This window comes from Ochotona princeps, chromosome 3 (assembly GCF_030435755.1).
Source record: "Ochotona princeps isolate mOchPri1 chromosome 3, mOchPri1.hap1, whole genome shotgun sequence".
NCBI classification, from domain to species: domain Eukaryota; kingdom Metazoa; phylum Chordata; class Mammalia; order Lagomorpha; family Ochotonidae; genus Ochotona; species Ochotona princeps.
In genome coordinates, this window is record NC_080834.1 from 67,135,018 (window position 1) to 67,161,271 (window position 26,254).

Consider the following 26,254-nt stretch of genomic DNA (forward strand, 5'->3'; position numbering starts at 1 on the left):
TGATTCTTTGAATCGCTGCTTAGGTAGCTCCAGGTTGATCCCATAGTGCTTTTGGGATGTGAATCAATCCTAAAGATTCCCGATGACAGTAACTCTTCCTCTGAAGAACTTGTAATTACTGAATAATGTTGAGCACCAAACACCAGTTCATGCAAAAGCTAAGGGCTGGGGCTTGTCCAGCAGGATGTCCTATTACCTGACATGATGGTGGATCAGCAGAGGGGTCACAGTAGGCAGGGCCATGACATTAACTAGCATTCAAGAACCGTATCCGGGGGTAGATTCTGTGGGGGATGTTTGGGCCAAACCCTGTGGAAATTCTAGCCCCACTGGTTAGCTTAAGAGTTGGGGTGGTGACAGACTAAGCTAGGTGTGACCAAGGAGCTTGCCATCATCCACAACAGTCTGGACTGGTCAAGGCAGCAGCACCCAAATGTGCATTCTGAATAGGGTGTGGGGTTGGATGGGCTGCAACATTCACCAGCTCATACAAGGCCAAATGGAAGGCCAGACTGTGCTGGGCACTGGCTTAAAACCCAAAGGCATGTACGGGAACTGGGTCTGGGAGTGGATCAAGTGAAGGAACTTGGGAAACTCCCCTGGCGAGTCATAGCTCCCGCTGGTGAACATGTGGACCAGACCTGGGGGTCGGACAAGCTGGGCAAAGTAGCTCCATGAGCTGGCTAATGTGTGAATTGGTAATGGAATGGAATGTACTGGGCAGGACTGAGCAAACCTTAGCCTACAAGCGAAACTAGAAACCAGGATGGAGCACAGGTCATGCTGAGCTAAGCTGTTGCACCTACTGGTCTGTGTGAGTCAGGGATGCTAAGCCACAGTATCTAAGGCAGAGGCCAGGACAGGTGAGGGGCTGAATCAAGCTGAGTCAGAGCAACCACTGGCATGCGCATGATCTGTGGCTGGGAACAGGCCTGGTTGGGGAACTGAGGGGACATCCTAACTGGGTTGAGGTTTCCACCAGGGGGCGCATGTGCTGGAATGGGGGCTGCGTTCTGATCAGGATAAGGTTGTAGTCTCCCATGGCACAAGTGTGGACTGGGACTGGATGCACCAAGCCAGGGGAGACCCCAACACCGTCTGGTGTCCTGGAGGACCAGGGTAGATGTGGGACAGACTAGGCAAGGTCTCAACCCCTACTGAGCCATGTGTGAGCCGTATGTGGGTATGGACGAGCCATGGCTGGGCTGAAACATCCAATAGCAAGAACCAGCTTGAGTTGAAGGCCAGTCAGGAAAAGCCACTGTTCCTAGTAGGTCAGGAGGTGAACTGAGTGGGGCTGGCTCATGGACCCCCTGGTATGCACAAAATCTGGCATAGGGAGGGGTTCTGATGGAGGAGCCTGGGCAACTCCTCTGGCGGGATACAGTCCCTGCAGGTAAGCGCAAGAAGCATGATAGGAAACAGCCCAGAATAGGCCATGGAAAGTTTCCCACTGGCATACATTTGGCATGGGTTGGGGGCAGACCAGGCTGAATCAGTTCACGTCATCCACTGGCAAATCCGAGCACCAGAACAGAGTGTGGGTCGGGCCAGGTTCGGTTGTGACAAAAACCAGTGCACAATACAGAATGCCAGGGTGAAGTTTCCTGTCCTGGATGTGACTGCAGCACCCAACCAGCACACGTGAGAACCAGGGAGAGAGGGGGCAGAGCCGGCAGGGGAATAAGGGGCTGGTCCCTTGCTGGACAGCTACTCCCACTGGAAAGCATGAGCTGGGATGGGGCAGACCAGACTAAGCAGGGCTACAACACCTGTGGGCCTCATGTGGACTAGATCAGGGAAAAGCCAGGCTGGGCTGATTATTCCTACTGATGCAAACAAAATTAGAGTGGGTGAGGGTTGTCTGGGCTTAGCCACAGCATCAGCTGGCAGAAGCTGGCACTGGGGTCTAATTTTGTCAAGTCAAACCACAGAACCACCAGGAGAATGCATTATACGGGATTGAGAGAGACCTGGGAGGGAAATAGTGGGCTCCTCCCTCTTGGGTTACCACTCCCACTGGAGGGCACAAAAACTAGGACAGGGGCTGGAGTGGCTGGACAGAGAGGCACTCAACAACGTACATGAGGGCTGGATAGTTGAGCTGGTTAGATGGAACTAAGCTTCAATACCCATTGACATGTATGAGAGCCAAATGGGATGTAGGACAGACTGGACTAGTCTGCTACACATACTGGCAAACCAGGGCAGGGGCGGGTCTGGTGGGGGTTATTGTGGGTTGCTCTGACTGGGTTGCAGCTCCCACTGGTTTATGTGAGAGCCGAGTATGTGCTGGGCAGAAGCAGGCTGGACTGCAACACCCATTGGTTCGAGTGGAAGTCAGGGCTGAAAGCAGAACCAACCTAGCAATTGCAACCACGAGCTGATGGGGTGATGGACTGTGCCGGGCCCTGTGCTTGCTAGAACATACAAGAATCTGGTCTGGGAACACCTCAAAGTTTATTTGGGGATCTCCCCAATCGAACTGCTGGACTCAGAACCCTAGCCAAGAAAAGATGGAAGACAGAACAGGTCAGTCAACCACCTCAGCTATATGTTGGCAGCGAAATACTGGAGAAATGGAGACACTATGATGGACCAAGTCAATCAGTGGATTCTTCAATGACCTCATCGTGTTTGGAGTGGCAAGATTGGCAGCGATTTATAACTGGTGAACTATCAAAACCACTTGAGCAAGGATCTCAGAGCATGTCCCACATCCAGGACCTGGGGTGGGTGGGAGACTGGGCGGAGCTTCTCCCTCAATATCCCCTTTAACTCAGATACATGAAGGAAACAATAGGAAAATAATAGTCTTACCCACTTTCCTATAGCCATTGTACCTTTTTACCCTAATTAGCTATGTAGAGATTGTCAAAAATATAAAAAAGAGAAAAAAGAAATATCAATAATGAAAATGCAGTTTCAAGCTGCTAATGAATTACAACGTAATCACAATTAAATAGGCCATCTTTAAACAATGATGCTTTGGAAGATGTGGGTAAGTATTTAGAAATATTAGGAACAAGAGTAAAAGCCATATGTATGTTTTAAATAACTATGAAAAGAAAATGTCAGTAGTGAACTCTGGCTAGTAGGGTTGTAGTTCCTTTTTACTTTTCTTGCATGTTTTGTGTTCTTCACATTTTCTGTAATAAGTATTACAAGTATAAAATGACCACTTAATTGTATTAAGAGATGAAAAAGGAGTGACATAAACAGGACATTTCTGTGACTGTCATATTTATGTTAGTTAAGTGATGAAGTGATTGAGGGGGCTGATAACATGACCATGACATTAGTCTTTCCAAAATAGCTTCTGTGATCATTTAACTTTGTAAATGTTTATATTCATTCACCAATTTATTGTACAACACTCTTGTTTGAATTATACAAAGTTGTGAACTCCAGGGCCTCTTCCTAAGAAATCATAATTTATTTATCTCTGGATATCCTCTGGGATCCACATTTTTAACATACTTCAGAGTAGTTTATGCTAATGTAGTTGATTAGTGCATCCCACTTTGTGAAACTAACTGCATAGTTGAACCTAGTTGAGATGTAAGCTTTAAGATTTCTTTCATTTACATAGGACCCTGACCCAATAAGTAATCCAGCATTGTGAAAGACCAGGATGGGCATTAGGGCTCACTGGTTATCTGAAAGAATGCTCATCAGAATCATCTGTGGGGCCTTTAAAGCTATAGAAAGGCCTGCTGGCTGGATTATGACTGAGAGCATATAGGAATGGAATCACAGGCAAATTAATTGTTAGTGAGCATTAGGGTTTATTAAATCTGTTAAACCAATTTGCACAGAACACAGTATGAGTGAGGCTGTTTCTTTTAAGCAACAGTGTACATGTTGGGGAAAAAAATTGTGGCTTGGGATGGAAACACTTGGCATAAGGGCTGGCTGCCTGAAAGATTGTGAGTTCCTGTTCTGCTATTAGTGCGATGCATCTTCTGAGGAACTCTGATTGACGTATATAGCACTGGCCTCTAGATGGCAGCAAAGGCTGCTTACTTTAGTAGGACAATCCTAAGTGTTATTTAAAAAAAAAATGCTGTTTTTTAGTTGTATAAATTTTATACTTGGATATATTTCAATAAATGAAGTATGAAGCTTTAAAATGTGTCATGTGTTGGATCACTTTTATAGAGCATGATGTCAAAGAGCTCCACGTAAGTTTTATCCAAATTTGGAGTGTACATTGCAGGAGGAATCCATACATATAGCTCTTTTAGAACTACACAACCCAGAGTAGGAGGCTCCTGGATTTCATCAGAGAGGAGATGTCCTGGAGGAGATTAAACAAATTGGAAAGCTCACTCATAAAAGAAAAAAAAAGCTTAATTTTTAATGCTTAACTCAACATGGAAGTTGAGATTTGGAATGATACAAGTGTGAATGATGCTGTGACAGAGGCAATGATTCTGTTGAAGGAGCAGTAGGAGGAAAAGAAATGTATTTGCGGGATGTATTCATTAAATTCTGAGTGTTGGCTTATTTTGTCCATAAGTTCCTAAAAGAAACCTAGCAATCTGTAAGATTCCCTGGTTGCCATGATTCACTAGATGACAATGAGCTTTAGTAACTAAAAGAAGCGTTTTCGGTTTTGCCAGTCTCTGTTCTCTTGGCCAGTTTCTGCATGACCTTGTATTCTTTCATATTAGCCTGGAGAGTAGAAATGTAAAAATACACCAGAACAAAATCAGCATTGATGAAAAAGCTATCAGATCCTAATTAGGAAACTGGCATCACAATGTCTCCTTTCTCTAAGTGAGTTTTCTAAGTGTTTTGAACTTTCTAGAGCTGCATTGCCAACATAATGTGTCTGTTCAGGAACGATCCTTACCCCTGGAACTGCAGGGCCACTTGTCACACCTTGACCTGCAGGGATTGAGGTTCAAGGCTCCCCAGGACCTGGGATCATTTTGATTGGTGGTCATTGAGGGCAAGTGGGAGAAAGCTTGGATTCAGGGCTACTTGACTGCCTCAGGGAGCCAGCAGTGGAATGCTTGGTTAAGGTCATGTGTTATCAGAATGACAGTGTTTTTGTATTTTTGTTTTTATCTCAATATTCAGTGGGAAAGTACTTAAGTAATGAATGATGGATATGGTGGTGAAAAGAAGGAAATGTTAAACTGAAGAGAAATTACTTCCAAAAATTACAGCTTTATCTTCTTTTGTCTTTTCTGGTTTTTTTTTTGGCAAATCACTGCTAATTAGGGGGGGTGGAGAATGGAAATAGCAGATAATGAAATGAATATTACAGATAGCCCCAGATTTCATATGCTGCCTTTGGCTTTCCCCCCTTGATTTTTCTCAGTTTCTTTATTATATAACAAAGCTTTAAACTTGCAGTTTTATACTGCAAAGGGTCCTGTAATTTGATTAGCCATGTTTGGTTTTAAATAGTGTTCCAGTGCCAGGATTTATATTAAAGAGTCATCCAGTTTCTAAGGTGAAAGTTCTATAAGGTATCAGTTTGTGATCATACCCAGTCACCTCTCGATCTGTCTTTTTGTGAGAACGAGCCAAGAATAAGCATCAAAGTATAGTTTTCAGAATCTTTCCCTACACTGTGGCTTCTACTTGTGTGTGACATAGAGCATCACATATAGAAATACTGTGCTAAAGTAAAATACACGAGCCTCGATTGTTGTCTTATTTGTCTTATTTCTTTCCTTCTTCTGTGAAGGTTACTTTACCTAGTTTTTTTTTCTTTCCTCCCCTTTTTCTGATGCATTCTTTCATTAGTTTCTCTGCTTGTTCTCTAGCTTACATCTTCCATCAGCTGTGCATTAGTGGCTGGAGAACAGACAATCCAACACAACATACTTGGGTCTCCACTGTAGTTCTGGACTAACTAGCAAACTGGTATTCTCATCTGCAAGCTTCATCTCGGGATTCATGTTCCTACTTGCAAATTTTCTGTGATGGCTAGAGCTATTGTGCAGGGAAGTTCCTTACACATCCAAACTGCCAGATAAATGTTAACTGTTACTGCATCATTCGCTGTCTTTTTTGTTTTTCTTTTTCCATATCTGTTCTTAAGGTACCCATTTGCTGATCATAATTTGTCCCCTGTGATTGTCTCTCTGTTTCCTGGCTTTTTTCTGCCTTAAGTTGTTGATTGGAGAGATGTTAGTGTTGGAGCTGAGCAGCTGAGTAGGCACCAAGTCCTGGAACATATTAGTAGCCACCTGCAGCACCTGTTCTCCCCTTGTTAGGCAACTTAGTCTGCTTGTTGTGACTTTTTCTTTTTCAGAGTTCACCTGATGACATACTATTTGTTCTTTCCTGTCTTCTCATATTTTTGAGTTGTTTAATGGAGCATTTTTGCCAGGTCATCTGTAAAGTCCTTTGGCCTTGATATTCTTTGAATCCATGAAAAGAAAAAAATAGCACACCAGCTGGGGCCACCAAGTTTTTAGTCATGCAAGTCTTTGTGCAGCATTCACCATGAGCACTATTTCATAAAGTCTGGGTGGTGTAGAGTACTGCTTCTCAAACTGCACTATGTCCAGAGTGACTCAGGGAACTTGTTAAGATTCTGATTCCCTGGTGGATTTAGTAGGTCTAGGAAACAGACTTCTGCAGAATTCAGCTGATTTTGATGAAGGTCGTGAGTGACTGCATGTAGAGAAACATTGACATCAGAATTTTAATAAGAAATAAAAGCCCATTTGTGATCTCAAAATTTAAATGTAAGAAAGTTAACAAATAATGATAATATGAAGGAAAATGAAATATCAAACTAGAGATGGACAAACGTGTTTAAGAAGGCTAAGAAATAAAAGCACTTTTTCAGAGGAAGTAGCACCTAAAGGAGAAGTGGGATTTCAGCACAAAAATACAAAGAGCAGACTATAGGAAGAATGATTAAGAAGGGATAGTGTGTTTTAAGGTGTACTGCACAGAAGAAAGGTTTGCAACAATCAGACCGAGTGTCTGAGGTCTGTTCCTCAGCCCTAGAAACAGTGTGAATAAAGCTGTCAGGTAAGAGGGTCCAATGCTGTGTGGAAAGATGGTTAATTCCGAGAAGGATACAGGGCATGTGCAGATTCAAGAGGAGAGATGGAGACTGAGGAGAGCTTTGGGCACTAGGAGACATGGCCTTGGTTGTCGAGAGGCTAGGAATTGCTTTGATCTGAGCAGTCTTTAGGGTGAAGCTGGACTAGAGAGTGAGGAGTTGAAAGTCATCAGTTAATTGTTTTTACATCACCAGCTGTCAAAGGTCTGGACTTGGGACTAGTAGTACAAGGAAGTGAGAAGGGCCTGGCCTAGTGGCTAAAGTCATTGCCTTGCATGCACTGGCATCATCCCAATACAGGTGCTGATTTGTATCCCAGCTGCTCTACTTCCCATCCAGCTCTCCTGCTTGTGGCCTGGGAAAACAGTAGAGGACGGCTCAAATCCCTGGAACCCTGCAGACACATGAGAGACCTGGAAGAAGCTCCTGGCTCTTGGCTTAGGATCTTCTCATCTCTGGCTGTTGTGGACACTTGGGGAGTGAACCAGAGGCTGGGAAATCTTTCTCTCTGTCCTTCAGTCTCTCTATAATTCTGCCTTTCCAAGAAAATAGATCTTTAAAACCCCGCCCCCTTTTTGTAAGTGAGGAGACCAGGTGAAAATAATAGCACAGAATGGCTTATTCCATCTTGGAGATGCACAGAAAAGTAGCGAATGCTCCTCGCATGCTGAACTTGGGTGGTTGGAAAAGGTGTTAACAATTAGACTGGAAACAAGATGGAAAGTTTGGGCTTTCCTTGTGGGTAGCATTTACATTTGAGAGATACTGCTCTGGAACATCATAGAGAAATCATTGATGCTGTGCAAGTGGCTAAAACAGCATAGGAGAAACTGTAATACTGCTCCACCACTTTTTTCATCTCCCAATAGTAACACATCATTCCACATCATTTCTTTGCCAGATCATGAGAAGTGAATTTTGTGAGTACTCCCATTTGCATGAGTGTCGTGAACAAGGCCATTTGACCATGCCATCTAAAAGAATAACTAGTTCTGAGAACCACTGCTTCAGGGGGCATTTCTTCCCATTAGTTGAACAATGCATAGTGAGTTACCATTATGCAGGCAAGAGGCTGGGCTGCTAGGGCAAAGGAAATCCTGCCCCTCTCCTTTGATGACCTGGCTGGCCCCTCAGCCATTGTGTCTGGACTGAGCAGACAGATTACATAAACTTGTTCTCTGTGGAAGAATTTGCTACTTCTTGGCACAGCAGCGTGCAGTTAGGGCAGGGTGTTCCTCCAACCTGCCCCCCGCCACCCCCAAGTGAATTTCCTTCCTCATTGACAGTCTGAGAACAGGCTGGAATAGGGCCATTATTGATAGGTTTGGCCCTGAAAAAATAGTAAAAATTGCCCATTGTTTTTCTTAGTATTGGTGTTAACCTTGCTTAGAAGCCAAAGTAGCAGCCTCAGAAGTATTCACATTTTCCAAAGTTTCTATGATAAACGTATTATTTTGATAATCAGAAAAAGTTTAAAGAATGTGTTAAAAATCTCAGTATGACCCTACCATTGACTCCCTGCTTATGCCCCTGAAGGAATAGCTTGCCTCTTAGTTTAAATGAAGATCATCTGCAGTGTTTAGTTAGCTCCTCTTTCTAAAAACTCACTTTCTGAGGCTTAAGAAGTGACTGATACAGGTGTATTCAGTCAGGAATGAAAGAACAGGTACGAAATACCTCATTTTTTATTAAAGAGGAGAAGAAAAAACCTAATTTAATATTGAAAGAGAATTCTTGGAGAGTTTGCGTTATTTAAATAGTAACTTGGTGAAGATTATGTTTTACATTTATTTATTTATTTTTCTGACTTCAGAGGTAGAGAGACTAGGAGTTCCCATCTCTAGGTTCACTTCCCAAATGCCCACTATACAGCCAAGTCTCGGTTGAGTTGGAAGCTGCTTGCTTGATGTAGGTAACAGGAATCCAGCTACTTGGAACATCACTCCTGTCTCCCAGAGTATGCATGACAAGGAAGCTGGAGTTAAGAACCAGAGCTGAGACTCAAACCCAGGTATTCTGAGTATGAGACACAGCCAGCTTCACCAGGTCAAATACATGCACCTGAAACAGGGTTTTACATGTCTTTCATTTTGAAGAGACATGTAAGAGGCCAACTTGGAGACATTCCTTTGTAATGGCAGTTTTTATGTGTGTTGTCCATGAGTTTGAAATTATTATAATCCTGAACTGGAAGTAAAATTTAGAGGAAGACCAGCAAGGTTGAGACCTAACTTTTTTCTGAGCTGAGGAAAAAAACACAGTACTTAAATTTAAAAAGTGGTTTTGGGAACATCAGCCATTCCTTATTTTAGTACTCGTGATACTTGAGAAACAGAAATCCTACTTTACGATCTACCAGCTAGGAAAGTTTTCGAGGCTTCTGCAGTGGTAGAGTGGTGTCAAATATGGCACTCAGTGTGTGGTACTTGTCTATGGAAACTAGACCCTAATCTCTTGCCTTTTCTGAAGTCTTTGATCATCATCAGGACTGTCGGTGTTTACCTCCTTACTAAGCATTGATGTGTATGGTTGTGCTGCTCCTCCCCTGCAACATTTTAATTCAATCGTAATGCTTTTCTCCTCAGTGCTCTGTGTGACTGGTCGGGTACCTCATACTTGGCACACAACAGTGTCCTGTGCTTATGGAATCCTGGACACTGAGCACAGCTCCTGAGTTAGTGCAGTCTCCTGATAAAAAACATGAGGTTTGTGGTCATCCGCTCCCATCTCCTGGCCTCAGCACCAGCGCCAGGTCAGTGGTCTGTAATCTTACCCAGGTGTGTGGGATTTGCTCCCCTCACGCATCCTGTATCTCTTGTTCTAACTGTGGCTTAGCAATGAAGTAGGGTACAGGATTCGTCAGCAGGAGAGGCAGATCATTATTGGCCCTGGTGATCATGAGTGAGTTTAGAGGAGTTAAGCCCTGAGCCAGATCTTTATGGGTCTAAATTTCACTTGATGAAATGTAGGAATTCTATCCATGTAGAGCAGTAGGGAAGAGGAAAGAAAAAGGTCTGGGGATGTTTACGGCATTTGAGTTTTCCGACTGAAGTGGCTGATTTGTAAGATGATGTACAAGGAGTTGACATCAGGACACCAGGCAACTAACTGCCTATCACCATCAGTTGTGAAAAGGATCAAATACAATTTTTAATGTTTTCCCTTGTACCAGAGTAGTTTCTTCGTTGTCATGGAAAGAAAATGAGACAGTGAGGTGAGGCTTGTGTTGGTTGTTCATTTTGTCACCATACTAAACGACTTGGAGCCTTGTGAGATTGTGATTGTGGAATGACTGAAAATGAAACAAAAGACTACTTAAAAACTGCAACAAAGATTCATTTTTCTCTCTGTTATGTTACCTCACTCTCTAGAAGCCTTGTAGAGGTCACAGAGTGTCCTCTACTTGAAAGCTCTTCATAATCTGAGTATGTCCTTCCTGCTGGACCCCACCTACACAGCTTGGGCCTCACTGAGTGCACTGCGCATTGCTTCTTGAATGTTGGTTATATTCTGTTCTGCCTACCGCCACACCTCTGCCTTAGGAGCTCTTCTTTGAAACACTTTTCTGTCCTCATCCCAGTCCTTTACATCTGTTAGCCCCTGCTCAGCTCTCAATCTGTTTCTGAAAGGCAGCCCCCAAGGCCCCCCCCCCAAAGTAATCTTCAAGTTCCTAAAGGAATTACTAGCATAATCAATTCTGTGCGATGCTGGTAATCTGCTTTTGAGAAAGTCCCTAGCTTCCGCCCAATCCTGGCACCTACATAGCTGCTTAGAACAGCAACTAACAGCAGGCACTTGATAGATTTCAAGTTCTTGGGAACTTTTCTGAAATCCATTTTTTCCCATTAAGGCTAAGGTGGTTAGTTGTCTGGACTCTATTTTTCTTTTTTCCAGAAGCACTTGAGAAATGCAAAGCTCAGGTATGTCTGAAAGTACTCATTTATAATATCATATCTCTGAAAGAGATGCAAGATATTAACACAAATATAAACGTCCAAGTATGAACATCTTCTGAGTCAATGTGACAGTGATTGGAAACAGGATTCAGTGAAACTTCAGTGAAGATTTTTTAAATTGCTTTGTGGTTTATATTTACTCAGATTCAAGAACCTTGTCTGTATACCTGACAGAGTTTTCACATAAGGTATCAATTTTTCTGCAAAGCAAGTTATACAAAAGTGAAATTAATTTGTAAAGTCCATTGGTCCATTTCTCTAATGCAGTCATTTGTTTCAGGGAGCTGATTTTGCCCCCTGCACTGACCCATGGGAACAAAACATTTTTGTCAGATTGAGGGTAGAGGCAGTTGCTAGGTGGCATTTAGAGAGTGTTCTGATGGAATGCTGGCAGATTTGTAAGTGCTATCATTAAAAAGTGTTAATTCACTTTCTAATCATCAAGTACTTGGTGTCAGCCTACTAACTTGCTGGACTCTCTTAAGATTCCAAACCCTAACACATTGCCTCTGGAGGATGTTTTTTGTGATGTATTTTACTGAAAAGCTTTATTGTTCATTGCTTAGCTTAAATAGTAGAAAAGGTATGCCAGTTGGTAAGGAAAAGGTTACCATTTAATTTACATGAAAATGAATGTAAAGGAGACTTAAATGTTAGGAACTGGAGTAAGACACTTGTCTTTCTTGCATCTTTCCGTAGGCGAATAGTCCTTTGTTTGGTTCATCCAAATGCTCTCTTTAATGTGTTCTGGATCATTCCCAAGAAATGTTACAGGGTTAAGTTGGGGGCCTGGGATCCAGGGGAGAAACACAGCTTGTAGGTGTCAGACTGCATTCTGCAGCTCAGCCAAAGATTCATTCATTTCCATTTTTGTTTGTAGTTTGAAACTGGAAACCTCCCCACCCAGTAAACTTGCAGGTTTTTATTGAGCTGTGCTTTACAATGAAGGCAAGCTGTGTAACAAGTATCCTGATTGTTACGCAAACCACTAGAGGGCAGAATAGTCACAACTCCTGGACCGGTGTAATTTATTCTAAAGGTGGACCTGAAATGAGAATACATTTGCCAGTATTAATACAGAAATTTCTAAAATAATGGAATTCCAGCTTTACAGTACAGATTAGCCAGCAGAGGAGTGTATTATCATTCTCTAAAGAACCCCCAAAGATTCTGATTTAGTGACTCTGGGTGAAACTTAATGTTATTGGGATTTTTGTACAGTTGTCTTGGATTTTACTTTGAGAGACACTGAGGTAGGAGATAGTTTGAGCATGCATTTTTGCTTGGTTGTCTTTTGGGATTAGAAAGCAAAATAATTATTTTGGAATAAACACTCCATGACAGCAGAAACAAAGGTATAATGTAACTAGAGCATATTGGTTAATTTAAAGAAAGGCTTTGGGGCTGTCATAATGGCTCAGCTGACTAATACTCAGCCTGAAAACACAGGCATCCCATATAAGCACGAGTTCATGTGCTGGCCGCTCCACTTTCCATTACAATTCCCTGCTTATGGCCTGAGAAAGCAATGGATAATGGCCCAAAGCCTTGGGACACTACACCCATGTGGGAGACCCAGAGGAGGCTTGTGGCTCCCCGCTTGGCGGTTAGATCAGCTCCAGCCATTGTGGTTATTTGGGAAGTGAGCTAGTGGGTGAAAGATCTTTGTCTTTCCTTCTCTCTATAAATCTGCCTTTCCAATAAAAATAAGTATATATATATATATATATATATATAAAACCTTTACCCTCCCTTTGCCTAACATTTTTCAAAGGAGACACATTTTTAAAGTATTAAAAGCAGCTACTGAAATGTGGTTATATCTGGCATTGTATTTCACTCAAAGATCATAGAAGGCTTAGGCTACAGCTACAAATGTCTTTTTTTTTTAGTGAAATACCTTTTCTATGACAATGTCACAGTATCTGTAGTTTTATTTCTTTAGATACCATCAGGACTGCAAGCCTACTGTGTTGGCATTATTGATATAAAGTGGAAACCTTCTGAAAACTGTTTATGTAATCCTTTTAAAATAGCTTGTCTTTCTGTCTCTGTCTGTCTGTCTCATACACACACATACACACACAAAGTAAAAAATGATTTCTCAAACTGAAAGGCAGGCATTAAGCCTGCTGGTTAAATTGCTTTTTAAAGAGCCTGCATCCCATATTAAAGTACCTGGGTTCTGTGCTAGGCTCTGGCTCCTGACTCTAGCTTGTTGTCAGTGCAGACCCTGGGAAGCAGTGGTGGATGGTTTCAAGCAGTCTCCTGCTTGCCTGTTAAGGTTTGTTTTGATACTGACATGAATTATGCTTGAAGCAATTTTCCCAGGACAGAAACCTCTAAAAAGGAGGTAATCCTTAAAGGTTGAATAAATTTCCTGCTATGTTAAATGCTTAGCAAACCTATGGTATAGTTAAAATCTGATGCAGATAATGAGTGAGAATTTGTGTATTAGAATGGAGGATGTTAACTATTGAGGAGCGTTGCAGCGCATCTCCTAACATGGGAAACTGAATGCTTACGAAACCGGTGGGCTGATGTATTGCCCAAAGCTGCCAGATTCTGTTAGCACTGGGCATCCAGGAGGAATCTAGGGTCATGGGAATCCCTTGGCTGGTTATTGCTGTCCCTTATTTATGGTTTCCTGCCATGCATACATGTTTTCTCCTAGTGCCATTGTGTGACAAAGTTGGTGATTATCTGCAGTTTCTGCTGTTGATACTTTCATTACCTGTTGATCAATGCCTTCCAAAATATAACACATGCAGCAGCATTAATAGTGTTTGCTTTAAAAGGCTTAAAATGAAGTGTGTAATTTCTACTAATGTTCTAGCCCAAGGTGATTTAAAAATAAAAATAGTTTGAAAGACATTTAGGCCATCGTGTACTTTGTAATACAGTTGGGTCACTGCCGATTCCCAAGATAAATGTGTTTAAACAGAAGCTTTCTCATTCATCATCCGCCTCAGCTTTCATCCAAATTTATTTAATGATGATGCAAGCCCACAGCATCAGTGTTTCAGTTCATCACCATGGAAGTGTTTCTGTCAACAAATCCTTGCTGTGCTGTCATGAAATTGATTTTGCAGGGTAAAGAATAAATGTGAAAGATTTCTTTCACTCTTGAAGATTTTCACAGTTTGCTGCAATGGGTAGAGTTTACTGTCAATAGTTGACAATAAAACTGACTCCACTGGATTATTAGTTAAGAGGGTGGAAAAGAGAAAATTTACATGTCTGTAATTGTTTGATTTTGATTTAGAGAACAGATTTGTCATTTAAAATGTTGCCCTGAAAGCGCTTCTCTGCTCACTGGTATGGACAATGCCCAGGGAGACCTGGGAACCAAGTGTCAGAATTTCCAAAATGCTTGTGAACAACCTAACAATAACCACAGAAGAAATTCACCATGTACTACTTCCCTTAACTAACAAACTGTATGATTTTGGGGGGATAAATGTACCTTTTCTATATCTTGTATTTATAACTATCTTTGCTTTTGTTGCTGATTGAGAAGTTTAGAAAGTAAGCTCTGAATGCATTCTACTCAAAAGCAGGGTAGGTAGCACCCATAGCAAGTAACAAACTATTTTGGGAACCAAATAGAAAAAAAGGAACAAAAATGAGACTTTTGCTTTGAAGCAGACTGTTCAAGAGCTTATGTCATAGTGGTTGATCCCCTATTTTGATGTAGATAACAAGTGTATGTTTCATGGCAGTTTCAGTTTGTGGTAGAAAAACAGTCAATTCTGATCGTCCCAGTAACTTACACTTTCGAATGTGCATTCCTCGGCTCCATATCACATTTCAAGGCTTTTTACTTTGACCAACAGCTTGTTTGTACTCACAAAACAAATGATTCTGTTATATAAACATGAAATTTCTAATAAATGCCAAACATTGTGGTAGGCTTCAGTGATACTGAGATAAAGACCAGCAAGAAGTTAAGTTTGTCCTGGGAAATCTGACATTTCACTTTGAAATAGATGAAATATAAATATTGATTTTTTACCACTTTCTCCCCCTCTAAATATAAATATGTGAGCAGAAGTTGGCTGCAAATAGGAAGTAAGTCCTATTTGTTTTTAAGGAAGAATTGATAGATGTTATCCACAGTAAATAAAATTTCACTGTATATGCAAGAATGTAACACAAAATGACCAAAGAAAATTCAGCAAGCAATGGTAAAAATAACAAATTATTTACTGTTTCATGTTAAAGTATTTCACCAAGACAAGTTGCAATCAAATTAAAGTGAGTTATGGAAAATGAAATACATAAAGATGTATTTCTACAAGTGCAGGCTAAATAGTTTCCATACAGGCATGTAAATGAAAAGATATACAGTAAGTGCACACTTGATATGACTATGCAGGCAACATTTAGTTAGTTTCTGATAACTCTTATATAGTTCATGCACAGACTTTCCAAGGTACAAGTTCAGTCAGTCTTTTGGGGGATTTGGAGGGATGATTAAAAAATTATTTTTTTTTTTCATTTCTTGCAATGCTTATCAGTACGGACTGGGTGAGGGTGATCAGTTATATATATTACTTACTGTAATTTGTGATTGTCGAGGAAGAGGTGTAGTTGTTGGTGTGATAGTAATACTGCTGGTAACTTTATTGGTTGGTTTGTTTAGTGCCCCGTTAGTTAAGTTTTGAGTTCGGTTATCCTGCAGTGATGTTGAAGGACTGGCAGGTCTCACGGGGCTCGCCACTGCTTGCATGTAAGGATTTCCTAAGTGAATGTGGATTTTATTATCTTCAGTAGTTATCACACTTGAGCCATTACTGTTTGATCGTTGAAACTGCCATGATGACTGCCGGTCCGGGGAGACTCTGAAAATTGCATGCTTGGCACTGATTTCTATTGGCTCTGGGGAGCGTCCCTGCTCAGGAGGGCTAGCTGAACCAGTCATAGCCAGAACCTGAATAGGTGACATTGTCCTTTCTGGAGTTATAGAACCACATGACTCCGGGGTTTGTGCTCTGGTAAAGGTTGCCATAGCAACTGGGGACATGCTCTGCTCTAAATTCATGAGGCCTTCGGTCGAGGCTTTGGGCTTCAGTGGTGTAATGGAGGCATTCTGGAGGATGGTTATCCTTTGTTTTGGAGTGCCACAGTTTGGTATCACTGCGGTGCTGGTATAAGAGTGGGGAGACTCTGTGTTTGGACTTGTGATTTCAAGAGTGGCTGTGTTTTGGACATGGTCTGGAGTTACCTTTATATGAAGTGGCTGCCCAGGCGTGTGGCTGAGGACTAGATCTCCGGGTTGCACAAAGTTGCCATTGGGTTTAGTTTGTATTTTTCCATTTTGAGGATGGCCTTCCTTGGATTTCATCCAAGGAATCCATAGTTTCCTGTTAACGGGACAGGGAGTAGACGGGCTGCATTTGAAGGACAGCACAGATTCGTCCACATTAGCATCCTCATGCTGGTCTTCACCCTCCTCATATAACTGACCGTTAATGACTGCTCGTTCCAAAGGAATTAGGCTCTTGTAATCAGGCGGTTCGTTATCTCCTGCTTCTGTCTGGACTTCCTTAGAAAATACTTGAGGATCAGAGATTCTCCTTCCATGGAGACCAGGTCGGACGCTCTTACTAAAGTGCCGGTACCTCTCTAACTCTTTAGTGAGGCTTTCAATCTCTCTTCCCAAATCCCTGTTTCTGTTTTCTTGTTGACTTAGTTTCTTTTGCAGAACTGAGTGATCTCCCTGCAGGTGACATATTAGGTCCTCAGTTGCCATATATTCATGAATTTTCTCTTTTAATGCATCCACTTCTCTGGAGAGGTGCCCTGACTTTGCTTCTTCTTCTTGAAGCCGTTTGAAAAGCCACTGTTCATGACTGGACTCTGTCTTTTCTGCCAACTTGTACTTGGCAAGTTCCATTTTAACGTGTTCCAACTCCTCAGATAAGAATTGAGCTCTTTCCCGTTCATTAGCGTACCTTCGTTCCAGCGTCTCGTACTCATCTTCTGTCTTCATGAGGTCATCCTCAATGGCTTTCATATCTTTTAGCTTCAGTTTCAGTCTTTCTACCTCTTGAGAGAGCTCTTTAATCTTGTTGTTTTCTTGGTGGAGTGCCGCTGTGGATTTATTAGGGTCTTGATTTAATTTGTTTTTTAGGAAATCTTTCTCGCTTGCTTCTAATGACTGAAGCCTGTTTTTCAACATGTTAACTTTTGACAGAAGATCATTTCCTTTTTCTTCTTCTGCTTTCAGTTTTTTTTTAAGGTCATCTCTCTCCTTGGTTACACTGTACATCTTTTCTTCTACATCAGTTTTGGACTTGAGAGCCCGTTTAGTTTCCTCAATTAGCTTTTCTGTAACTGTTGTTACTTTAGTTTGTTCCACTTGTAGCTGAGAAGAAGCAGCCTGCAACTTATCTTCAGTTAGCTTTAGTTTTTCACTCATTGTTTTCCGTTCATCTACTAGCATCACAGTTAACGTTTTCAGTTTAGTTAAATCCTCCTTTAGTGTAAATTCTGTCTTTTCCAGCCGGCTTTCAATGGCTTCTAGCTCTTTGATCCTTGCTTTCAAACTCTCCAGTTCTTGTGACAACTCCTTTGTGGTCATTCTCTCTTTTTCTAAATTGCACTTCAGAGAGTAGCATTCTTGTTTGCTTGTGTTGAAAGCATCTTCTAATTTCTCCAAAGCCATAATCTTTTTATTGAGTTTTTCCACCTCTACCTTGAAATCTTTACTCTGTGATGTTTCTTTCTCAAGCCTCCTGTTGAGATCTCTGCACTGCTCCTCCATTTTTATGAGTTCTTCATCCTTCCCTTCCATGTCCAGCACACGTTTCCTGAGCTCCTCCACCTCGGCCATGATGCCAGAGTTTCCACATTCTCCTTTGTTAATTTTTTCCTTTATATCCTGTAGCTCCTCTTCCGCTTTTCGCAAAGACCTGTTTGTCTCTTCTAACTCATCAATTTGCCGGCTAAGTGCTGCCAACTTCTGTCGGAGCTGACGATTTTGACTGTCTTCATTGGTGAGCTTCGCCATAATTGCGTCTTGGTTCTGGTGAAACTCTGTGGTTTGTGTTTGCAGTTCTTTCTCTAGTCTGGTTGCCTTCTGCTCTTCTTCTAGAACCCTGGCTTCAGCAAGGGCTAGTTTAGCATGTGTTTCCTTTGCACTTGTGGTCAGCTCTTGGATTTTCTGTCTCTGATGGGTGAGCTGTGCTGTCAACCTTTGTTGTTCGTCCACCACCAATAAAGCAAAAGATTTCAATTTGGTCAGCTCCTCTTTCAGGGCAGAGACTCGCTTCTCTTTCTCTTGCTCTTGCTCCTTCTTCTCCTGGGACTCAGTTTCTTGATCAATCAGCTTCTTTAATCTGAAACAAATAAGAGCACATTCTGTCTTGTGATTGGTGCTTTAACTCATCTGCTGCTGTGACTAAACATTTAGGTAATTTAGACAGTTTGTTTATGCAGATTATGCAAAGGAGTTCTTGAGGTTGGTGGGGCAGGAGAGTGTGGATAAATAGGCATCTTGTTTTATTACTTGACTACCAACAGTAGCTGGTGCAGTTCACAAGAAGTTTAAGGGCAAGCATATTTGACTTACAGATTGTGTGTGGAGCATAAAATCAATAGGCAGCGTTGACTGAATGCTCTGAAAAACAGGTATAAGCTTGAGATTCAAGAGTGGCTCTACTCTTTCCAATTAATTGAGCAGTTAGTTACTAAACATCTCTGAACCACAGATTTTTCTCATGAAAACTGAAGTCAATGACTGCATTTACTCCAAAGGTTTTGTATGAAAATGAAATGAACTAATTCATCTGAATCTCACAGTCTTGGCTTATGGTAAACTTTTGATGACTGTTCATTGTTGCTGTCATTTTTAATTTAATGATGGTTGTGTTCATTAAAAGGTTTGAACCCATTAAAATATGTAATTCATTAATCTTTGGTGTTCAACTCCCTGATTACTGGTTAAGATAAAATTTTATTCACATTGCTCAGAAGTGACGTACTTCACTGATGGATCCTTATAAACTAGGTTTACATTAGCAAGATATTAGGTTATACATATATTTTTATCTTTGTGATGTGTAACAGCTGAATGACGGGAACTGAAAAGCATCTAAGTTTGGAGTTTTTATAACATCTGGAAAGAGCCTGGAGTTTGTTAAGAAAGGACTTATTGGTGAGAATCTAATTCTGGAAACCATGAAGGAGAAACTATTAACAGGAACATAATAATTACTTCTTAAACAATGAGTGTATCTTAGCATGCTATTTTTTTTCTTTTGTTTTAAATTTGTCAGCAAAACAGGAGGGCATTTTCAACGGAGTATAAACTATCACTTCCATATACTTTATTCCCTTGGTAGTGAGGTTGTAGTTTTAAATTTGTGGCACTCTTAATTACACTTGGAATGAGCTGATTATAGAGGATATGATTACAGTTCTACAAAATTGTTATACAGAAGCTAAAAATGAATGGATGAACATTCATAAACATTTGCTTTATGATAAAACAGAGATCATAGTACTTTCCATATCTTTTCTATCAGGAATGAGTTAACTACTAGATCATGTCTTTCTTCCTTGTGACAGAAGTTTTAAAAATTTATTTAAAGATTTGAGCGGACTTTTCAAAGGAAGCTAATTTGGGGCATTCTTGGAAACAGTCCTTTTTGAGATACTAATCTACTCTTTTCTGTAATTACACTACACCAAAGGAACATGTCTAAAATAATTATATAATGTAAGAATTCCCAAACATTTTTGTGGGGAGGAGTTACTTTTAGTTTTTCCTGTTTTGAACCTGACAAGAGGCTGTCTTGTGAAATTCAGAAAGGCTGGGCAGGACCCTGGGGTGGGGTGATGATCTCATCCATAGCCTTGGCAAGAGGCTTGCCTTTGGTTTCTGGCTATGCCTCACTGCTTGTTGAAGACACCTGGAAGAACCACAGCAGCTTTTTCCCGATTGGTCACAGGACATCTCAGTCCAGTTCGGAGTCAATGGGGAACAAGTCAATGCAGAAATAGTTGTAGAAACTTTGGCAAAGTGTTTCTTCCTCCACACCTTAGTATTAGACTCAGATTTGATAGTTTTGACAATGCATTGAGCATTACTGCAGTAAAACATTTTCCCTTTCCCTACACCACAGTTCTTGGAATTTTATTAGATTTTATAAGAAGCTTTTTAGCATTTCTTTTAATCTTACTAAAGAACAGCATATATTCTTTTATTTTTATGAGAAGGGGTTTGCTTTCTTGGGATATAAGGGAAGGAAGACTTTTTTTCAGTACAATGAAAAGAGCATAAAAATGGGATTGTGATTAACAAATCTTGGCAGCGAAATAATACACAAAGGTTTTGAAGTTGTCTCCATTATGTTTACTATTTTTGACAGCAAATCTAATGCATCTTTCTCTTGGCTTCTGTATACTGGCTGGAATCCTCCTTTTTCCCCCAAATCCCACTTAGAAGGTGGACACTAGGAACATAAAATTGACCATTTCAATATGGTATGCTAATTTTTTTAGGACCTTTTACTCAGTAACTTGCTGTTTCCTGGAGACACTCCCTTATGTGCACTATAGAATAGGCAAGAGCCCAGTGTGGTAGAACCTGTCAGGAAAGGAAATGGGAGTGTTTATACACAAACAGTTACACCTCTAGCCATCAACTCGGGAGCTCAGGACCAGGAAGCTGCAAGAAACAAGCACAGAAGGCCTTGCTGGAACCTTTTCTGAGCCAATTTCATGCTTGTAATGCTGTTTTGCACTGTGTGGTTGTGTATGTGTCTGAATAGTGTGCTTGGGAGAGACTGATTATGAATTTGGGAGAATTAACGCTTAGTTGCTGATCGATAGTGGTGAACGGGCTTACCCTGAGTCATTATCTGTTGCCTTATATCTGGAAACATTTGAAGGTTGAAGCTTGAGCGTGTGGTTATGTGGAGTTAAGGCTCCTAAGCCCAACTTCCTCCTTTGAGTAGGACTAAGTTTGTGACAAAATAATTTTTAGCTTCCAAATGATACCAAGTCTGCTGGTCCTTGCATGGAGTCCTGACTGTCAGGGTCTTGGTACTTATATGTCAGATGATTGCTGGAAATGGGATTCTAGCTGAAATTAACTTAGCCAACTGTTCTTTCTTACTGATTATATAGCAGTATGTGGTTATAGTCTATATTCTTGACCTATGCAACCATCTTTTCTTTTTCTTTTTCTTTTTGAGGACACATCAGGTAGGCTGGTATGACTAGTATGACTCAACAATCTACAAGCTGAAAATCCATTCCCATTATTGGAAAAAAAATTAAAAATGCATTCCAGGACCCAGTGTAATGGCTCAGTTGGCTAATCTTCCCCTTGTAAAATGCTAGGATCCCATATGTGTGCTGGTTTATGTCCTGGCTGCTCTACTTCCCTTTCAAGCTCCCTGCTTGTAGCCTGGGAAAGCAGTAGAGGATGACCTTGGGACCCTGTACCCATGTAGGAGACCTGGAAGAAGCGCCTGACTCTTGGCCTCTGGCTTTGGATCAGCTCAGCTCCGGCTGTTGCAGCCACCTGGAGAGTGAACCAGTGGATGGAAGATCTGTCTATCCTTTTTTCTGTAACTGCCTTTCCAGTAAAAATAAACCTTTAAAAAGTACACTTAAAATTTTTAAGTACCTTAAAAATTCCATTTTCACATAAAAGAACAGTAAATAGAGTTTGAATATGTTATTTTCCTCACACAACCCAAAGATAAAAATGTAAGGGACTATATATTTTTCTATGCTACTTACTCTGATACCCCAATAAACTCATAGAAAATGGAGTTAAAGATACTTTTGTTTTGGTGTAAGGAGAAAGGAGTACTGATTTTATGGTAAGGATTGAGTGTGTGTCCTTGACAGTCACTAAGTGCTTTCTGCAGGGATCATGTAGGTTAACATCCTATAGGTATCAATGCCAGCTTTGTGCTGCCAAGCACTGAGCCAAATCGGAATTTCTAGATTTATAGGGTTTTGTATTCTCTCCATCTTAACTAATGGCTGTGAAAACTGGAGCATAACAAGGTCAGGAAGAAGCAAGGCTTGTGCTCTTTCCTCATACTATATTACCGACAAAACATTTACCATATAACCTAACAGTCATTAACAAACAAGACTGCCTAATCTTTCTTTCTTTTTGAAATAGATTGACTTAATTTTTTTATTTTTACAGTTATTTATTTGAAAGGCAATTTTAGAGAACCAGGGAAAGATAGGTTTTCAGTCTGATGGTTCACCCCCTCAAATAACCCAACAGCCGGGTCTGGACCATGCTGAAGCCAGGAACCAGAAACTTCTTCCAAGGAGCTCACATGAACACAATGACCCAATCAGTTGAGTCATCTTCTGCTGTGTATCCAAGCACATTAGCAGGGAGCTGGATAGGAAACGGAGCATTTGGGACTTGCACCAGCACCCCATGTGGAATGCTGGCATCACTATGCAGTGCCTAACTTGCTGTGCCCCAGAGTCAGCCCCTTAATGTATAAATATACAGCACGCTGGCAAGAGATGCACAGGGATATGTCCTGAGTTGTCCCCAGGTGAAGAAACCAAGCAATGCTCCCCCATTTGTTTCTGAAGCAGTGCTGCTCTTCTGCTCTCTGGGATCTGGGGATACGGCTGTCTGTAATTGTTCATTTGTCTAATGCCTTGGAGAAATTTCCCTCCCAGAAAGTTGTACTTGGTAACAGTCTGCTAAGTGAGTAGAAGGCTATGTGAAGGGATTATTGGAAAAGGAGAACTCCTAGAACACAAGCATTTTTTTCTGACTGATCACTTTTGGAAAGAGTATTTATGGGGGAATATGTGCAGATTTTATTCCCTTAAATCTTTCCATTTCTGTACCCCTGGAGAGTCTTTGTGAATTCTCCAGGGTATATGTACCCCAGTTGCAAGACTACTGTTTTAGAGTGTTCATATTCGTGTTCAAGTACTGACACCACAGGATTATAGGAACATTCACTGAAACTTAGCCAATAAAAACAGGTTGTAGAAGCTGGTTTTATGAACACAAATGTGAGCTAATTAAATCCAAGCTGGCTGAAAGTAATGTCTTATTACAGCTTTTCTTTAGAGTTTCTATTATGGCTTAGAATTGTTATAACTTACTGTGGTTTATCACTATTATTATGTGCAATTCCAGTTCCTTGGATTGGTTTCTGTTTTGTAGGTTGTTTTTCTTTTTCCCCAAAACATCACATCTGTCATCTTGAATATTCATTGATACTAACCATAATACTGGTTCTTCACTGCAGATTATATATTCATAGGGTCTTTTCAGTTTTTATACACATATATGTCAGCACACATGAGTGTCTGCATTTTATCTCCTATGTGAGACAGTGTTAATATTATGCATCATATAACAGATGGTATATATAAATGCTGTAATGCTCGTTGTATATAAGAATTTATATTGAAGTTCTTACCACTTTTGCTTTTGGCTTATTTATGTACATTACAATCAAAAACTCTACTAAAATATAAACTTCTTGAGAACAAAACAAGTGTGTAAGTGTCTGATTCATGTATATCTTCTACAGTGTCTGAAACAAAGCCTTTGCACAGGGAGAGAAACAAATCAATGTTCCCTGAATTAACAACAACAACAAAATGAACAAAAACATACCCTTCTGAGAAAACTACTATAACAACATCATACTAAGTATTTTTGTTCATTTTTAAATAGTCTAGTGTTTATCATGTGCATGGTTTGTCATTTTAGAAAATTAAGTATCAGTGATTTCCCATCAGTGTTCTCTAGCTACATTATGATTTCTACCTTTTTAAAGAGATTTATTGGGCCTGGCACGATAGTGTAGGGGTTAAAGTCCTTGCCTTGCACGCACAGGGATCCCATATGGGCGCCGATTTTTTTTTTTAAAGATTTATTTATTTTATTACAAAGTCAGATATACAGAGAGGAGGACAGACAAGGGAGGAAGATCTTCCATCCGATGATTCACTCCCCAAGTGAGCCGCAATGGGCCGGTGCTGTGCCGATCCGAAGCCGGGAACCTGGAACCTCTTCCAGGTCTCCCACACGGGTGCAGGGTCCCAATGCATTGGGCCGTCCTCAACTGCTTTCCCAGGCCACAAGCAGGGAGCTGGATGGGAAGTGGAGCTGCTGGGATTAGAACCGGCGCCCATATGGGATCCCGGGGCTTTCAAGGCGAGGACTTTAGCTGCTAGGCCACGCTGCAGGACCCATGGGCGCCGATTCTAATCCTGGCAGCCCTGCTTCCCATTCAACTCCCTGCTTGTGGCCTAGGAAGGCAGTTGAGGATGGCCCAAAGCCTTGGGACCCTGCACCCGCGTGGGAGACCCAGAAGAGCTCCTGGCTCCTGGCTTCGGATTGGCTCAGTCTGGCCGTTGCAGCTCACTTGGGGAGTGAACCTTCGGATGGAAGATCTTCCTCTCTGTCTCTCATCCTCTTTGTATATCCGCCTTTCCAATAAAAATAAAATCTTTAAAAAAAGAGAGAGATTTATTTATTTATTTGAAAGGCAGTTACAGAGAGGGATAAAAAGAAATCTTTTATCTACTGGTTCACTTCCTAAATGTCTACAGTGGCAGAAGCCTGGAACTCAACATTTGAGCCTCCCATGTGGATGACAGGAGCTCACATACTTGAGCCATCTTCTACTGCTTTTCCAGGCTCATTAGCAGGGAGCTGCATCAGAAACAAAGCAGCCAGGCCTTGAACCAGTGTTCAAATGGGACAGCAGTGTCACATGTCTGCTGCCATTCTCTCTACTCTATAGCTATAGAGGCCTCTAGAAAGATATAGGACTATTGGGATGACTCCTCTCCCTCCTTACGGTCACTGCATTGGAACTCTGTGTGCCTGTTCGAGAACAGGCATGGCAGATAAATGTCTACATTGTGGCCTGTCACTCTCTGGTTATTTCAGTTCTTCAAATAAAGATACGAGTCTTCAGTTTCTTCATCAGAGTCTGAAGCTGTATTGGACAAGTAGATTTGTTTATTACACAAATAGCATGCTATTATCAAATGTGCTGGAAATAGTTATCAATGAAGGTGGTTCAAAATGTTCATGGGAAATGGAATTATAAGATTGTTTCTTTACAAAGCAATGAAATGATAGTTTCATAATATACTCATGAACTTTCTGAAATATTCCTGTGTTATCTGACTATAAAATAACATGAATTATATTTCTACTTTTGCACATTCTTCAGTTTTTCAAACAACTGACTCATATAAATGATCTTAGAGTGATTACCAAGGAGTAAAACCAATTCTACAATCCATTAATGACAGTGCATTGTTTCCATTAGCTTCAAAAATCAACTTTTTTTTTTAATTGGAAAGTCACATATACAAGGAGGAGGAGAGACAAGGGAGGAAGATCTTCCGTCCAATGATTCACTCCCCAAGTGACTGCAATGGCTGGTGCTGCGCTTATCCAAAGCCAGGAGCCAGGAGCTTCTTCCAGGTCTCCCACACTGGTACAGAGTCCCAAGGCCTCGGGCTATCCTTGACTGCTTTCCCAGGCCACAAGCAGGGAGTTGAATGGGAAGTGGGGCCACCGGGATTAGAACCGGCGCCCACAAGGGATCCTGGCGCATTTAAGGTGAGGACTCTAGCTGCCAGGCCACAGCGCTGGGCCCTCAAAAATCAGCTTTTAAGCATTGAACAACTACAAAGTCAGCTTAGCTTCTATTTTAAGGAAACAAAATATTCCACTGTATTCAGGAGATGAAGTTAAAGTATTTAATGTTATGAATAAGGAAGGCAAGACTTTTGTTCCTTTGGTTTATAGACAACAAGTGCTGTAGTTAGTATTAGAGCTGTACTGAGATGAACAGGTAGGAGGGGTCTGTTGTCAAAGTTTATAAGCCATTATGAAAGATTGAGAGGTTCAGCTTCATAAGCTATGAAGCAAAAGTTAACAATTTTTTAGTTTTATAATCTCTTTATACTGTTAAGAATTTTAAACAATCTTTGAATGTGTAAGTTATATCTGTCAGTATTTACTATATTGGAAATTAAATTAAGCTTTTAAAAAACTTTATGTATAGAGAAAGAATTCCATTATATGTTAATATGTTTTTAAGAAGAATATTTCTTTTAAAAAATATTTCATGAGAATTGTTGCACTGTGAACTCTAATGCCCAGCTTACTTGAAGACCACTGTATTTTCAAGTACGTTTTATACATCCTAATAGTTATCTAAAGCTTGATGTCATTATACATCAATTGACCTATGGAAAACTGCCTGTATTT

The 26,254-nt window shown here is 40.9% G+C and overlaps 2 protein-coding genes across 3 annotated transcripts in view; one reads left to right on the plus strand and one right to left on the minus strand.

The window, feature by feature from the left end:
* CMSS1 (cms1 ribosomal small subunit homolog) overlaps window positions 1-26,254 on the plus strand; it is a 354,605-nt gene that overhangs the window by 14,185 nt on the left and 314,166 nt on the right. The gene's annotated exons all lie outside the window — the stretch shown is intronic.
* The window catches only part of FILIP1L (filamin A interacting protein 1 like), a 109,567-nt gene that overhangs the window by 2,090 nt on the left and 81,223 nt on the right, over window positions 1-26,254 (minus strand). Inside the window, exon 5 of one of the 2 annotated variants that reach the window (XM_058661790.1) lies at window positions 15,557-18,338. In XM_058661790.1, the coding sequence (XP_058517773.1) occupies window positions 15,557-18,338 (2,782 nt within the window). Of the gene's footprint in view, window positions 1-15,183; window positions 18,339-26,254 lie in introns of those variants that run through there. The other variant, XM_004593229.4, reaches the window with a different exon arrangement.